At 53.9% G+C, this 17622-nt stretch overlaps 1 protein-coding gene across 4 annotated transcripts in view; it reads right to left on the bottom strand.

The window, feature by feature from the left end:
* The window catches only part of SLC6A9 (solute carrier family 6 member 9), a 163011-nt gene that overhangs the window by 52580 nt on the left and 92809 nt on the right, over positions 1-17622 (bottom strand). Inside the window, exon 1 of one of the 4 annotated variants that reach the window (XM_066598024.1) lies at positions 14945-15040. The exons of the other annotated variants lie outside the window; for them this stretch is intronic. Within the exon in view, the coding sequence (XP_066454121.1) occupies positions 14945-14959 (15 nt within the window). The 5' untranslated portion in view covers positions 14960-15040. Of the gene's footprint in view, positions 1-14944; positions 15041-17622 lie in introns of those variants that run through there. 4 annotated transcript variants of the gene reach the window in all.

Here is a 17622-nt window from a genome sequence, read left to right as displayed (position 1 = left end):
AGAGATAAGGCCCTTCACCCAGAGTCCATGGTCCACAAACAAAAGAAACCCCATGTCTGGACTCCCCTCCCCCCTGCCGCACCCTCGCACACACACTCAACACAATATACCTAAAAGAAGAGCATCCAGCTATCCAGAAGAGAAAACTAAAACTAAAGCTCCAGGTCCAGCCGTACCGCACTGAAACCCCATCATAAACAAAATTAGGCAATAACGTAAACAAAACATATATATATATACCAATAATTAACTAAATATGAAAATAAAGACCAAGCCAACCGGCATACAAAAATAACTAAAGAAATAGTTTTTCAATTTTTTTTTTTTTTTAAATTTTTTTATTTATTTATTTTTTTTGGGTCCCCAGTGCAGCTCAGGGGCCATGCCTGCTCCATCAGTCCGTGCCCAGAGTTCTAAAGTTCAGGACGTGCCAAGCCACACCAGGGTTTTTTTTTTTTTTTAATATATATAAACTGTACAACACTCTGCCTGCCGCAGCCTGGGGGCCATGCCCGCTCCACCAGTCCGTGCCCAGAGTTCAATGTTCGGGACGTGCCAGGCTACGGCTCAAGGCGTGAAACCACTCCCCCCAACTCCCCACCCAACCTAACTACCACCCAGAACGTGAATATATACATATAAAACATACAATAACCAATATACATGACATACACGATATATATTAACATAACCCGAAAGCCTAAGGTCGGCTCTCCTGCAGCCCTACTTCACTCCATCTTGCCCAAATCAAAACAAAAAGCTTTATGGTGCACTCACAGCCCGCCACCGGGATTGGAGGTGATAAGCCGGGCACAGATATCTTAATGTACTATCCCTTGCATTTTCTCCCTATTCTCTCCCTAATTTGCCCTAGGCTGTCCTTAGTCTGCCCCTCAGTCTGACCCTTCATGGAAAACTGTCCCTGCCCTATCCCTCCTCTCTCCCTATCCTGTCCCTATTCTCTCCCTACTCTACCCCTAGAAAATTAAGAAAAGACTGTCCCTAACGAAATACAAGCCCTCTCCATAGGAGAGAAGCTTTAGATGTGCCCAGCCTCTCATACTCCAAAGAACGCACCTTCACCAGGTCACCCAGGATGTTCCTACATACCGTATCCACGGGGAGGACTTTCAGCTCCGTCGAGACTAGACACCGTGCACTCCAGATGTGGAACCTGACCACTAGGCTAACTAGAAATAAAGTGCAGCGGTCCCTGCCACCAAGGCCTCTGAAGGCTCCATAAGCCCACTCCGCATAGGAGAGGTGTGCCAGCTGAGGCCAGCCTATGGAGACCCCTACCCGTTGGTATACCTCTGTATTAAAGGGGCACTGAAGCAGGAAATGCTCCATGCTTTCCAGCACGTCGCTGCACTCCTGACGGGGGCAACCCCTGTCAATCAGAGGCCTGCTCTTCAAGTTACCCCTTACATACAGTCTCCCGTGAAAGCAGCGCCAAGCCAAGTCCCAAAACTTCAAGGGGACCCGGGTTGAATTCACTAAACGTAACCCTCCCTCCAGGTCCCGACTTGGGCAGTCCTTGAGCGCCAGGGGCTTCTGGAAATGGGTCAACAGGACTCTTTCGTCGAGGAGCCTCCTCGTCAGAGTCCTGATCTCCCACATCCCCAGACCCCACCGGCGTATCACCTTCAGAACCAAGGTAGCGTAAGCCGGGAGATGTCCGTGCTGCGTGCGAAGGTCCTTCACTCGCCCTCCTGTCTCCCATTCCTGGAAGAAGGGCCGAAACCATCCCCTGCAGGAGTAGACCCACGGAGGAGCCCTCTCTTGCCAGAGGTTGCCTATGTTGATCTTAAAAAAAGTGTTTACAAGAAACACCACGGGGTTGACCATAGATAACCCCCCTAGTCTCCTCGTGCGGTATGTAACATCTCTCCTGATCAGGTTCAACCTATTCCCCCACAACATTAGGAAGAACAGGTTGTAGACCCGGGTCCAGAGAGGCTCTGGCAAAATGCATACGCTGCCCAGGTAGATGAATAAAGGGAGCAGGTATGTTTTGATCAGGCTAACTCTTTCCCGAAGGGTCAAAGACCAACCCTTCCACTGATTTACCTTGTGAGTTGCACCATCCAGCCTGTCCACCCAATTTTGCATGGGGTAATCCCCCTGGCCGAATTTGATGCCAAGTACTTTTGCTGAAGTTTGGGGCACCGGAAGGGTGTCCGGGAGATCAAACGTAGGATCCCCCCTTCCTAACCAGAGACTTTCACACTTATCCCAGTTGACCATAGACCCGGAAGCTTCCGAGTAGCGGTCCACCTCCGACACCACAAACTCCACCTCCTCTCTCGAGGACACGAAGAGCGTGACATCATCGGCATATGCCACTGCCCTCAGGGTAGCCTCCGGCACCGCCCGGTCCATCCCGACCCCTGCTATAGGTCCACAATCAACCCTCCTAAGGAAGGGATCTATCGCAAACGCATACAACAGGGGGCTTAGAGGACAGCCCTGACGAACGCCGGACCCCACCTCAAAAGGGCGGCCGGGCCAACCGTTCACCAGCGGGAAAGTCTCAGCACCTGCATACAATGTTCGCAGCCAATCAACAAACCCCACTGGCAGGCCGTATCTCAGAAGGACGGACCAGAGGTACTCGTGATTAACCCGATCAAACGCTTTGGCCTGATCCAAGGACAGCAGGTACCCCTCCCAGTGACCAGCCCTACCCTGCTCCACTGCCTCCCGGACACCGAGAACAGCGCTAAAGGTGCTACGGCCTGGAACAGAGCAATGCTGCGCCCCCGAGAGGAGCCGGGGTGCAAACTTGACCAGCCGATTAAACAGCACTTTTGCCAGAACCTTCCTGTCCGTATTGAGAAGCGCTATGGGACGCCAGTTCTCAATACGGCTCGAGTCTTTACCTTTTGACAGAATGATCAAGGCCGACCTCCTCATTGACTTTGGCAGAGTGCCCGAGGAAAGACACTCATTTAATACCTCTGTCAAGAGGGGACTCAAGAGGTCCTTGAAGGTCTTATAATACTCGGATGTTAATCCATCCGGACCTGGCGACTTTTTGAGCCGGAGCCCATCAATCGCCAGTTTAACTTCCTCTATTCTGATCTCTCCTGTCAAAACATCAAGAGAGGTGTCTACCCCCGGCTCAGGGACAGTTTCAGCCAGGAAAGCCGACATCACTTCCGAATCTAGATCCCTCTTTCCCAAGAGTTGCGAGTAGTAGGATCTGACGACCTCCAGAATCCCTGATCTGGATCGATTCAGGGATCCTGTACTATCGATCAGTCCAGTGACCACTTTACTATTCACTGACATCCTACAGTTTCTGTAAGGGTCGGTCGAGCGGTACTTCCCGAAATCCCTCTCAAAAACCAAGGATGCGTGTCTATCGTACTGGCACTTCTTGAGCAAAGATTTCACTCTGGAGATCTCCTCGCGGCTCCCTCCAGTCGAAACGAGATGTTCGAGTTTCCTCCTCAGGCCGTTGTACAGGCGGTACCTGTCCAGGCATCTGAGGTTGGAGAGCTCTCGGAAGAACCTCGCCGCCCTCCTCTTGAACATCTCCCACCACTCTGACTTACTGCTACAGAGATCCAGTAATGGTACCTGGCTCTGCAGAAAATCCTCAAAGGACTGTCTTATCTCTGCTTCCTCCAGGAGTGATGAATTCAGTCTCCAAAAACCTCTGCCCATCCGGGGGGTCTCTGCAACATTCAGAGAAAACAATATTAGACAGTGATCGGAGAATTCCACCTCAACAACGGACACTGGTGAAGAGATGGCTTCCTCCTTCAAATAAAACCTGTCTATTCTAGACCTGCTCTGACCTCTATAATAGGTGAACCCCTCGTGGCCTGGGGTGTGCCGGATGTGGACATCCACCAGGCGAGCCTCGCTAGCTATACTATTAAGTGCGACGCCATCAAAAGTCAACCGCCTGTCTCCAGAGCCTCCCCTATCGCGGGCTCTTGTGACTGCATTAAAGTCACCTCCAAAGACAACTTGGCGGCTGGTAAAAAGGTAGGGCTTGATCCTCATAAAGAGACTCTTGCTGTCCTTTTTTGACTGGGGACCATAGATGTTGACAAGTCTTAATTCTTGTCCCTTCATGAGGACATCTAAGATCAGGCACCTTCCCATTTCTAATTCAATAACTCGTCGGCATTCAACCGCTGCGGTAAAAAGTACCGCCACTCCGCTATATGGCTCGGCCGCAAGAGACCAGTAAGATGGACCAGACCTCCATTCCCTCCTTGCCTTATGCACAGCTGCCAATTTGGCAGCCTGGTCTCTTGCAAAAACAAAATGTCGGCTTCAACGCGGCCGAGAAAATCAAAGGCCGCAACTCTAGCCGTATCAGACTTAATGCTGGCAACATTAATGGATGCCAGCGTCAACGGAGCGGGTGCCGCCATCATTGGTCATTGAGTTAGATGGCTTTCTTCTTCCCACCCCCCTTCTCATCTGGGTCTGAGGATGACCCCTTGCCACGTTTCTTGGACACTGAAAGGTCCATGGCAAGGGGCTCCTCAACCTCGTCCTCCTTGCCACTGGGCTCTGGGCCAGCCCTCCCCCTGGAGGTCACCAAACCCCCATAAGAGGAAGGCTCAGCACCCCCTGTAGGCCCCACGCTTGTCCTTGGCATCTCTTCCTCCGAGGACGAGAGAGCTTGGTACCTGTTGGAGAGCCCAACAAGAGGAGAGTTTGGATTGCCTTCCTGCACCTGGCCCGTTACAGGGGAAGATTTCCCTTCCCTTTTTTTCATTTTCTTGGAGCCCTGCTTACGCTTTTCCTTTTGCCACTCATCCTTGCCCTCACCCACACTTTCATAGTGGGAAGAATCTGAATAAGTGGCAGCCTCCTCCCTTTGGATCCTCCTGACCTCCTCATCCAGCTCCCTGTCCCCTGGAGCCTCAGCCACATGATTTGCGTCCGGAGCAGGGGCCAGCATTGACCCACCTGCCACCTGGGTTTCCACCAGCTCCCTGCCCCTTCCGCGCTTCTCCTGGCGCCTTAGCTTGGCTGCCCCGGCATGTTTGTTGTTTCTTAGCTCCTGGGCTCCATCGTCCCTGCTGTTCCCCTCCCCCGCAGACGCAACCTCATGGCTCTCCTCCGCTGGGGCCATGACCGCATTGGCGAAAGAGTGCGGACAGCGACTGAATGGGTGACCGAGGTCACCACACAGGTGACACCTAATCTCTGCACAAGATGCCGCAAGATGACCTACCTCGCCACACAGAGCGCACTTGATGACATTACAGGCTGCACTCAAATGTGTGGGGTCGCCGCACTTGTGACAGAGCTTCGGCTGCCCCTGGTAGAAGGCCAAGATACGATCCCTGCCAAGGAAGGCCGCGGATGGTATGTGGGCCACCGAATTCCCTGAACGCTTAAGTTTCACCATAAACGTCCAGGCTCCGGACCAGATGCCGTGTTCGTCCCGGTTCTTATTGGGCATATCCACCACCTCTCCATACCGACTTATCCAAGTCATGATATCATAACAAGAGAGGGACTCGTTACGAGTCAAAACGGTCACTCTCTTGACTCCAGTCTGGCGGGTTACCACTTGTGCAGCGAAACCGCGCCAGCCGGGCTCGTCCTTCATCAGCTCATAATTCCCCCAGAAGAGCTCCAGGCCCTCCGGGCGAGCAAAGCTGATGTCGAACTCAGACGTGCCATAAGGATGGATCAGGGCATAGATGTCATTTGCCCTGAAACCCATCTTCAGCAGAAGCTCCACCACCTTACTCCTGGATGGGCACACGTCATTGCCTCTCCACTGAAGACGAGCCACATTCCTACGGCCAATGTCCTGCCCGGTTGTCGGCAGGGACCAGACAGTCTCCCCCCTTTGTTCTCGGAAGGCACCAAGACCGTGTCTCTCCACCCAGAGAGACAAATCCACAACTCTGCCCCCTACATTCATCGAGCTCTCCCCCCTCCTCAAGGCCTCCAGGAGGCGCTGTTGCAAAACGCCGTCCTCAGAGCCCAAAGACAAGGAGGACGCCTCTCCCCTCCCTCCAGCGGCGACACTGGCATAACTTCTACCAGCTATTGTCGCCGCTGGAGGGGTGACTGGATCCTGGCCCATCCCCTGACTACTACCCGAAGCCCCACCCTCCCATACAGCTGATGGCATACCTCCCGGGAGATTGGGGGCATCCAGAGCTCCCGAAGCCTCCGCGGGAGCAGAAGCAGGGGCAGCACTAACGGTTGTCCCATTCACATCATTCATACATTTTCCTTTTGTTGGACCAGGACCTGCTTCACCTTTTTTCTTAATGCTACACTTTCCAGCTGGATGAGGCTGGAGACCAGCACTGAAAGAGTTAGCCTTAAGTCCAACATTATGCTCTGTAGGAGCTGTCTCTGCAGCTCTAGCTCCGCCCATTTTCCCGGCCATTCTGGGACTTGCAGTTCTTTTTACCTGCTTATTTGCTATTACGTTACCATCATGATGGGTGGGAGGATCGGCAGACTTGGCCACCACCCACTGCGCCCCCTCCACACCTGACAGGCGTTTTGGGGACACAGGAGGGACAGCCAAGCCGCCACTGATGGAACCTGACGCCGGACTGCCCCCCCCCCCCTCCCACTGGGGGGCAGCCATCAGCACCAGCACCTCCGGATTGGCCGCGACCCCTCATTCCATCTTTCCCACGGACCTTCTCTGCCTCCTTATCGCCTCCATTCCCACTACTGGCACAAGCAGAAATGGAGTTTTGGGCCACATTAACCCTCTCTTCCCCAGTCCCCTGCACCGGACCCACTGCAGAGCCCGGGACTAGGGGTATACCAGGGCTAGCACCCCGATCTGACTTTGCGGCCGGACCGGAGTGCTTGGTGACGTACACAAACCTCTCCTGCACGGTGGTCTTCATCTTTTTTTTCTGTTTCTTTTTGCCCGTAGATGTTGTTTCAGGCATGTCGTCACCAAAGTACATATTCTGCATTCTTTCCGGGGACTCCTGTAGCATGATTTGCTGCATGATGAGGGCCCCCTCACCGCTGCTGCTGTCGCTGTCGTCGTCTGCGTCCTCAGCACTGGACTCCTCCGATGTGGGGGGCAGGCTAACCTGCTCAGCAGGAATGCTGCTCCCTGGGGTTCCCCTCTGCTGTAGGGACGGCTGCTCCCCTGAACATACCGCCATCCCCTCCTGTGGATCCTCCGACTCATCAGAGCTACTGTCGCTGCTCACATGCGCCATTCCGGAGAATCGCTCATCATTTAAGAGTTTTTCTTTAAATGGGCCGCTGGCTTGCAGTATCCTGTACCTCTCCTCCTTGTAGTAATCTACTGCCTCCTTGCAGGATTTAACTCTCTCCGCTGCAGTAATTTTCTTCTTTCCCCGTGGGGCCTTATCCAAATCGCTGAGGGCAGTCTGCAGTTCCCTGCGATATTTCTGGAGCTGCTTTCCGACCTCCTTAAAGTCTTTTAAACTCGCAGCTATCCGAGACGCCATGGCGGTCACAGATTCACCCCTCTTATGCTCTCCCCAGCTGGCACTTGTAGGTGCTTTTGCAGCACTGACCTTGCTCTTGGTTTGGCTTCTGGTCTTCCTGCGCTCCACGTCCTTCCGGGGAGTCTGGGTGACGCTGCCTGTACCCCGGCTAGATCCTCTCCCCTCCTGGGGTTCATTCCTCCCCCCTCCCGACCGGAGCCAGGGGAGGGGAAGCACGGGACTCCATGGCAAACAAGCCCAGAAACAGTGCACTGCTCCTGGGATCCAGCAAGAGCTACAGCCTCTTGTGACCACACCCTGGAACCAGCAGAGCTCTTAGACACACAACCTTACTCCAGAGCTGCACTCACTATGCTGCTGGTGGAGTCGCTGTGTACATACATTACTTATCCTGTACTGATCCTGAGTTACATCCTGTATTATACTGCAGAGCCGCACTCACTATTCTGCTGCTGGAGTAACTGTGTACATATATTACTTATCCTGTACTGACCCTGAGTTACATCCTGTATTATAATCCAGAGCTGCACTCACTATTCTGCTGGTGCAGTCACTGTATACATACATTACTTATCCTGTACTGCTCCTGAGTTCCATCCTGTATTATACCCCAGAGCTGCACTCACTATTCTGCTGGTGGAGTCACTGTATACATACATTACTTATCCTGTACTGATCCTGAGTTACATCCTGTATTATACTCCAGAGCTGCACTCACTATTCTGCTGGTGGTGGAGTCACTGTGTACATACATTACTTATCCTGAGTTACATCCTGTATTATACTCCAGAGCTGCACTCACTATTCTGCTGGTGGAGTCACTGTGTACATACATTACTTATCCTGTACTGCTCCTGAGTTACATCCTGTATTATACTCCAGAGCTGCACTCACTATTCTGCTGGTGGTGGAGTCACTGTGTACATACATTACTTATCCTGTACTGATCCTGAGTTACATCCTGTATTATACTCCAGAGCTGCACTCACTATTCTGCTGGTGGAGTCACTGTGTATATACATTACTTATCCTGTACTGCTCCTGAGTTACATGCTGTATTATATCCCAGAGCTGCACTCACTATTCTGCTGGTGGAGTCACTGTGTACATACATCACTTATCCTGTACTGATCCTGAGTTACATGCTGTATTATACTCCAGAGCTGCACTTACTATTCTGCTCGTGGAGTCACTGTGTACATACATTACTTATCCTGTACTGACCCTGAGTTACATCCTGTATTATACTCCAGAGCTGCACTCACTATTCTGCTGCTGGAGTCCCTGTGTAGATACATTACTTATCCTGTACTGATCCTGAGTTACATCCTGTATTATACCCCAGAGCTGCACTCACTATTCTGCTCGTGGAGTCACTGTGTACACACATTACTTATCCTGTACTGATCCTGAGTTACATCCTGTATTATACTCCAGAGCTGCACTCACTATTCTGCTGGTGTAGAACCTCACCCCTATGTGTAATAATAATCATCTTTATTTGTATGGCGCCAACTTATTCCGCAGCGCTCTCAGGCCTGGATAAATGCAAAACAATACAACAATTACAATATGAGGTACATTGGGTTAGACACAAATGGGTTGGGGGGGGTACAGGAGGTGCAGGGGGTGGGGAACACAGGCAATAGGAAGTTTTATGTACAGATCATTTATCAGATGGCAAAACAGGGTGGGGCACCATAGGGAGCGGCGAGGGACTAGGGACTATGTGTATATACTGAAAGGCTGTAAAGTACATAAGGAAGCGGCCGTGGGCTGCAGGTATAGATTTTGCCTTTAAGGCTCGGTTCACACTGGGCGGATTTTCTGCGGAAATTCCATATGGAATTTCCCCATGGCAAATCCGCTTGCAGCCGCTAATCCCGGGATTAGCCAGGCATGTGGATGAGATGTGGTCAGAGGCCGTACATGTAATGGGGCTACAAGACCAAATGTCCTCCAGCCAAGCGCCTGGAAATGGTTCCCACAGACATGGGTGTAACTATGGCGCCCCTGTTGGCAGACAATAAAACAGTCGGAGCTGCTGGTGCTTGTCGGATGATCAGATGCTCCTCTCTACTGGTGGTCTGTCGGGGGCGTCCTGAGCCCAGTCACTGTGTGTGCCCCCATCCACTGGTCCCAACACCTCCTAACAGTCTGGTCAGATGCTCCTCTCTACTGGTGGTCTGTAGGGGGTCCTGAGCCCGGTCACCTTGTGTGCCCTCACACATCCACTGGTCCCAACACCCCCTAACACTCTGGTCAGATGCTCCTCTCTACTGGTGGTCTGTAGGGGGTCCTGAGCCCGGTCACCTTGTGTGCCCTCACACATCCACTGGTCCCAACACCACCTAACAGTCTGGTCAGATGCTCCTCTCTACTGGTGGTTTGTAGGGGGCGTCCTGAGCCCAGTCACCTTGTGTGCCCCCCATCCACTGGTCCCAACACCCCCTAACAGTCTGGTCAGATGCTCCTCCCTGCTGGTGGTCTGTCGGGGGTTCCTGAACCCAGTCACCTTGTGTGCCCCTATCCACTGGTCCCAACACCCCCTAACAGTCTGGTCAGATGCTCCTCTCTACTGGTGATCTGTAGGGGGCATCCTGAGCCCGGGCACCTTGTGTGCCCCCATCCACTGGTCCCAGCACCACCTAACAGTCTGGTCAGACACTCCTCTCTACTGGTGGTCTGTCGGGGGTTCCTGATCCCAGTCACCTTGTGTGCCCCCCATCCACTGGTCCCAACACCCCCTAACAGTCTGGTCAGATGCTCCTCTCTGCTGGTGGTCTGTCGGGGGTTCCTGAACCAAATCACCTTGTGTGCCCCTATCCACTGGTCCCAACACCCCCTAACAGTCTGGTCCGACGCTCCTCTCTACTGGTGGTTTGTAGGGGGCGTCCTGAGCCCAGTCACCTTGTGTGCCCCCCATCCACTGGTCCCAACACCCCCTAACAGTCTGGTCAGATGCTCCTCTCTACTGGTGGTCTGTAGGGGGCATCCTGAGCCCGGGCACCTTGTGTGCCCCCATCCACTGGTCCCAGCACCACCTAACAGTCTGGTCAGACACTCCTCTCTACTGGTGGTCTGTCGGGGGTTCCTGATCCCAGTCACCTTGTGTGCCCCCCATCCACTGGTCCCAACACCCCCTAACAGTCTGGTCAGATGCTCCTCTCTGCTGGTGGTCTGTCGGGGGTTCCTGAACCCAATCACCTTGTGTGCCCCTATCCACTGGTCCCAACACCCCCTAACAGTCTGGTCAGACACTCCTCTCTACTGGTGGTCTGTAGGGGGCGTCCTGAGCCCAGTCACCTTGTGTGCCCCCCATCCACTGGTTCTAACACCTCCTAACAGTCTGGTCAGACACTCCTCTCTACTGGTGGTCTGTAGGGGGCGTCCTGAGCCCGGTCACCTTGTGTGCCCCCATCCACTGGTCCCAACACCGCCTAACAGTCTGGTCAGACACTCCTCTCTACTGGTGGTCTGTAGGGGGCGTCCTGAGCCCGGTCACCTTATGTGCCCTCATCCACTGGTTCCAACACCTCCTAACAGTCTGGTCAGACACTCCTCTCTACTGGTGGTCTGTCGGGGGTTCCTGAGCCCAGTCACCTTGTGTGCCCCCCATCCACTGGTCCCAACACCCTCTAACAGTCTGGTCAGACGCTCCTCTCTACTGGTGGTCTGTAGGGGGCATCCTGAGTCCGGGCACCTTGTGTGCCCCCCATCCACTGGTTCCAACACCTCCTAGCAGTCTGGTCAGACGTTCCTCTCTACTGGTGGTCTGTAGGGGGCGTCCTGAGCCCGGTCACCTTGTGTGCCCTCATTCACGGGTCCCAACACCTCTTAACAGTCTGGTCAGACAATCGTCTCTACTGGTGGTCTGTAGGGGGCGTCCTGAGCCCGGTCACCTTGTGTGCCCCCATCCACTGGTCCCAACACCTCCTAACAGTCTGGTCAGACGCTCCTCTCTACTGGTCTGTAGGGGGTGTCCTGAGCCCAGTCACCTTGTTGCCCCCATCCACTGGTCCTAACACCCCCTAACAGTCTGGTCAGAGCGGCCCAGTGGGGGACAATTCATTGATATGACCATCCAGCTTCTCACACCCCAATAATGCGCCCCCCTCTGGTAATGGGGTGAAATCTCTTCTCTGTGTCGTAGAGGCGTCTAGTGGCCAACAAGCTCTACAAGCAGAAGAAGAGGTCACTGCACACAAGGAGCCTCCGAGAGCCTCTTATAGGCCAAGGGGGGAACCACAAGACCGTCCATCTAATCACCACAACTCCCATCATCTACAGATCTGCTTGAGATGGAGCCGCATGCCGGGGTCTGCAGCAGAACAATCGCTTCTTTTGGGGGCGGGGTGTTAATGACAGGGGGCGTGTCCACTATCAGTAGAGAAATGCCATCCTGTGCAGACAGGGAGATAGAACCAACCAAAGGAAGCCCCCACGCATTCAGCTCTGCTACATCGCATCTTGTCCGCTGCCCGCTCTCCGGACGTGGAGCCTCCGTGCAGTAGAATGAAATATTCCGCAACTTTCTCTTATACTGCAGTAGAAATACTATCGTGGAAACTGCGCCAGAAACCTGTTTTATACGCTTTGCGTCACATTTATCGCGTGTTTTTAGACATTTTTGGACACTTTGAAAGCAGCTTTTAATCAGACTTTTAAAATCGGGCGAGATTTGTGGATTGCGAGACGCCCAGATCTACCAATGTGAAGCCGTGCTTTGCAGTGCGGTCGTACACATGTCCGCGCCTTTGCATCGCATCAGCCATTGTTTTCAGTGGGGGCGGCGGCTGCCTCACATCATGCGCTCAGAGCGCGGAGCCATGCGGGGTCTCCCCACTAAAAGCCCTGACCGCTGCTGCGGCGGATCGCTACTCCCCTGAAGTGATGCAAGGCGGTTTTATATCAAAACGGGGAAATCGCATGTTGGCGCCTCAGGCCCGATATCACAGTCGGCCGTGTGAAGTTATCGTAAGGGGTGTAACTTGGTGAAAAAGGGCGAGGCGTAAAAGCGATATGGCGACTCTAAAACCAAGGCAGTAGCGGTATACCGTCAGTCAGCGCACTTATTGTCCTGCAGAGGCGCTGGGATAAATCTGCGCACTTTAAGGTCCCATTTACACGGGCCGACAGCTGACTATATACGAGCGCCGAGGTCACCGCTGAGGTCGTTGGTGTCCGTGCAGAGCGTTTACACAGACGTCACCGCCGGACGCGCTGAGCAGGCAGCGTTTACACGCAGCGAGAATCCCGCAATGTAGCTTTTATGTCAACTGAAAGCCGCCGGCGAGAAGCGAACGAAGAGTAAACGGTTATTTAGCATTTACACGGCAGGATTATCACTCCGTCCGCCCGTCCGCATGGGATCGCAGTAGTGAATCTGATGCTTTGTGTTTCCTCACTAATTTCAAGATCTCTGATTGCTGACAAACAAGAATGTTCCTAATCACTAGCTGGGCTGGCCTGCTTCCACAGCTGAGGGTTTGCTACAGTTGTATCCTCTGGGCTCCACACTGTAACTACAGGCTAGCTGTCGCCCCTGTCCCAGCAACAGATGTGCTATGAGGTGCCAGCCTGGCAGCGCCTCCACGCCACACGTAAACCCGTCATCTCCGTTTGCTGTCAGTGAATGAGACGCGCTTATTTACATCTGGAAGCTGCAAACCCTTTACGCCGGTCCCACATGACTGGATGTCATATGCGGATTCCATGATCGCCGTCCGTGTGGATGATCCACGGGCATTGAAGGGCGCGTGGTTTGGAAGTTTCCTTCACACCTGCGGGCACAAGTGGCAGCATGTTGTATTTTAGTGCAGATGCCACACGGACGGCTACAGTGATGTCTATTAATACGAGATTAACATTACGCATGCGCTCGCAACGTGCCAGGGGAGCAGGTAGGGAGGTCCAGACAAGTGAGGGTTGTTACATTGTTTCCAGTCCGGAGAGGATTAGATACAATTGTAACAAGCCCTCAGCAACCAGAGATCCTGAGATTCTGAAAACCCAAAAGGGGCAAATTTACCAAGACTTATACTAAAGATGACTGGAGTGAAAGCCACAAGTTTAGGATTCTCCTGGCTCCGCCCCTCCCAGCGGCGCAGCGGCGGCGTCCTCCATCCGTATCTTCCATCATCCGACCAAGAGCAAGACTTTCTGAGTGCATCAAGACAGCCGGCTGCCGAACAACCCCACAGGCTAGAAAGTTGGGGGAGGTTTCCTTACAGGACTGGACACAGTGCCCCCCCCAACAGTGCCAGCTACGCAGAGTGCCCCCCCCAACAGTGCCAGCTGCGCAGAGTGCCCCCCCAACAGTGCCAGCTGCGCAGAGTGCCCCCCAACAGTGCCAGCTACGCAGAGTGCCCCCCCAACAGTGCCAGCTACGCAGAGTGCCCCCCCAACAGTGCCAGCTATGCAGAGTGCCCCCCCAACAATGCCAGCTACGCAGAGTGCCCCCCCAACAGTGCCAGCTACGCAGAGTGCCTCCCAACAGTGCCAGCTACGCAGAGTGCCCCCCCAACAGTACCAGCTACGCAGAGTGCCCCCCCCAACAGTGCCAGCTACGCAGAGTGCCTCCCAACAGTGCCAGCTACGCAGAGTGCCTCCCAACAGTGCCAGCTACGCAGAAGGCCCCCCCAATAATGCCAGCTACGCAGAGTGCCTCCCAACAGTGCCAGCTACGCACAGTGCCCCCCCAACAGTGCCAGCTACGCAGAGTGCCCCCCCAACAGTGCCAGCTACGCAGAGTGCCCCCCCAACAGTGCCAGCTACGCAGAGTGCCTCCCAACAGTGCCAGTTACGCAGAGTGCCTCCCAACAGTGCCAGCTACGCAGAGTGCCCCCCCCAACAGTGCCAGCTACGCAGAGTGCCTCCCAACAGTGCCAGCTACACAGAGTGCCTCCCAACAGTGCCAGCTACGCAGAGTGCCCCCCCCCTCAACAGTGCCAGCTACGCAGAGTGATTCCCAACAGTGCCAGGCTACGCAGAGTGCCCCCCACAGTGCCAGCTACACAGTGGCCCACACAGTGCCAGCTACAGAGTGCTCTCCCCACAGTGCCAGCTACACAGAGAGCCCCCCTAAAAGTGCCAGCTACACAGAGTGCCCCCCTAAAAGTGTCAGCTACAGTGTCCCTCACAACAGTGCCAGCCACACAGTGCCAGCTACAGTCCTTCCCAACAGTGCCAACCACACAGTGTCCCTCACAACAGTGCCAGCTACACAGAGTGCTCCCAACAGTGCCATGCTTGACAGTGCCATGCTTGACAGTGCCTCCCAACAGTGCCAACCACAGCGCCCTCCCCAACAGTTTCAACCACACAGTGCCCCTCACAACCAAGCCAGCTACACAGATTGCCCCTCAACAGTAGCAGCTTCACAGTGCCTCACAATAGTGCCAGCTTGATGATCAGTGGCCACAGAGAATGGCATGATGGGCGTATGTGGCCCTCAGGTGGCAGGTTGTGCCCCCTCTGGTGACGACACGGTGACCTACCACACACAGCCCCATCGGTCTATGAACAGCAGGACCAGCTCCTCCCGGCGCGATGGAAGGGATGAGCCCCTCAGGTGCGCTCCGTGCGGCTCTCGCTGGCGTTCTGACCCCTGGAAGCTGAGCGCAGGAGCTGCAGCATTTCAGGGGCGGATGAGAGAGAGAGGGGGGAAAGGGGGAGCGGGTTACTGGTTCCTGATATAAATCCGCCCGGGACAATAGCGCCCTGCGGAAGTGTACATTACTTGAAAGGGCGACACATCGTTTATCTGCCAGCCTGACAGGCTTTCACAGTGACTGAAACAAGCAAGTCCAAAGTCTCTGTCCCCCCTCCAATCTGCATTCACAGGGCGGCCCCCCATCCGCCGCGCCGCAGCACTTGCTCTACTCTACTTTCTATTCAGCCCTTGTTGCAGTGAAAGCGCCGAGCCCCCCGGAGCCCCCCGAGCCCCCCGCACCACCACACAAAGGGAAGGAACTTCTGACCTCTTCCTTTTTGGTATCTCAACCAACTTGGAAGAGGACAAAACACTTAAAGCCAGAAGAAGGGGCGGCGAGGACTGAAGAATCCCCCCTTGTCTTCCAGAAGCCCCCTGGCCTTTCTATCTGTCCCGCTATCTGCCCCGTCCCCCCAGAAAGGTAGAAGGAGGAGGGGAGGGCATCATTCCAGAGGGCCGCTCTGCAGTCGCCCTGGGAGCCGCCACAATGAAGCATTGACACTGTCCGCTCTAGGGGCGAGTGCACCTGCGCACTCTGGCCAGTAGGGGCCCCCGTCAGCATACCGCCTCCTGCTGCTTCAGAGGTGAATGGAGTAGAATGCATGATGGAACTCAGCAGGGAGATAGAAGTCCCTGCAGACTGGAGGTAACTCCGGAGCCGCACAGCAGCAGTTCTGTTTACTTGAGCGCCATGTTATTTCTAGGGAAATCTATAAGAGAGTGTGGAGAGCATGCCCTGTGACATGTGCAAGGAGGGGAGGAGGGGAGCTGTGATCATACCCTATTGAATTCTATAAGAGAGTGTGGAGATCATGCTCTGTGACCTGTGCAGGGAGGGGAGGAGGTGAGCTGTGACCATCCCCTATAGAATTCTATGAAAGAATGTGGAGAGCATGCCCTGTGACACGTGCAGGGAGGGGAGAAGGTGAGCTGTGACTATCCCCTATTGAATTCTATGAAAGAGTGTGAAGAGCATGCCCTGTGACCTGTGCAGGGAGGGGAGGAGGGGAGCTGTGACCACACCCCATTGAATTCTATAAGAGAGTGTGGATAGCATGGTCTGTGACCTGTGCAGGAAGGGGAGGAGGGGAGCAGTCACCATTCCCATTCCCATTCCCATCCCCATCCCCATCCCCTATTGAATTCTATGAAACAGTGTGGAGAGCATGACCTGTGCAGGGAGGGGAGCAGTCACCATTCCCTATTGAATTATATGAAAGAGTGTGGAGAGCATGCCCTGTGACCTGTGCAGGTAGGGGAGAAGGTGAGCTGTGACCATCCCTTATTGAATTCTATGACAGAGTGTGGAGAGCATGCCCTGCGACCTGTGCAGGAAGGAGAAGTGGTGAGCTGTGACCACATCCCATTGAATTCTATGAGAGAGTGTGGATAGCATGGTCTGTGACCTGTGCAGGGAGGGGAGGAGGTGAGCAGTCACCATCCCCTATTGAATTCTATGAAAGATTGTGGAGAGCATGCCCTGTGACCTGTACAGGTTGGAGAGGAGGTGAGCTGTGACCATCTCCTATTGAATTCTATGACTGTGGAGAGCATGCCCTGTGACCTGTGCAGGGAGGGGAGGAGGTGAGCTGTGACCATACCCTATTGAATTCTATGAAGGAGTGAAGAAAGCATGCCCTGTGACCTGTACAAGGTTGGAGAGGTGAGCTGTGACCATCCCTTATTGAATTCTATGGGAGAGTGTGGAGAGCATGCCCTGTGACCTTTGCAGAGAGGGGAGATTATCAGTGACCATCTCCTATTGAATTCTATGAGAGAGAGGGAAAGCATGCCCTGTGACCTGTACAGGTTGGAGAGGAGTTGAGCTGTGACCATATCCTATTGAATTCTATGAAAGAGTGTGGAGAGCATGCCCTGTGACCTATGCAGGGAGGAGAGGAGGTGACCTGTGACCATTCCCTATTGAATTCCATGAGAGAGTGTGTAAAGCATGTCCTGTGACCTGTGCAGGGAGGAGAGGTGGTGAGCTGTGACCATCCCCTATTGAATTCTGTGAGAGAGTGAAGAGAGCATGCCCTGTGACCTGTACAGGTTGGAGAGGTGAGCTGTGACCATCCCCTATTCAATTCTATGGGAGAGTATGGAGAGCATGCCCTGAGACCTTTGCAGAGAGGGGAGATTATCTGTGACCATCTCCTATTGAATTCTATGAGAGAGTGTGGAAAGCATGCCCTGTGACATGTGCAGGGAGGGGAGGAGGTGAGCTGTGACCATCCCCTATTGAATTCTATGAGAGAGGGTGGAGAGCATGCCCTGTGACCTGTGCAGGGAGGGGATGAGGTAAGCTGTCACCATCCCCTATTGAATTCTATGAGAGAATGTGGAGAGCATATGCTGTGACCTGTGCAGGGAGGGGAGGAGGTGAGCTGTGACTATTGTGAATGGTGGGTCCTGTGTTCTCTATATATAGGTGTCTCCTCTCAGTGTAATCCTGCCTGTACA

The sequence above is a fragment of the Eleutherodactylus coqui genome, chromosome 3, assembly GCF_035609145.1.
Source record: "Eleutherodactylus coqui strain aEleCoq1 chromosome 3, aEleCoq1.hap1, whole genome shotgun sequence".
NCBI lineage: Eukaryota > Metazoa > Chordata > Amphibia > Anura > Eleutherodactylidae > Eleutherodactylus > Eleutherodactylus coqui.
Note: the sequence above shows the minus strand (reverse complement) of the source record. Positions and strands in the feature narration are given on the sequence as shown.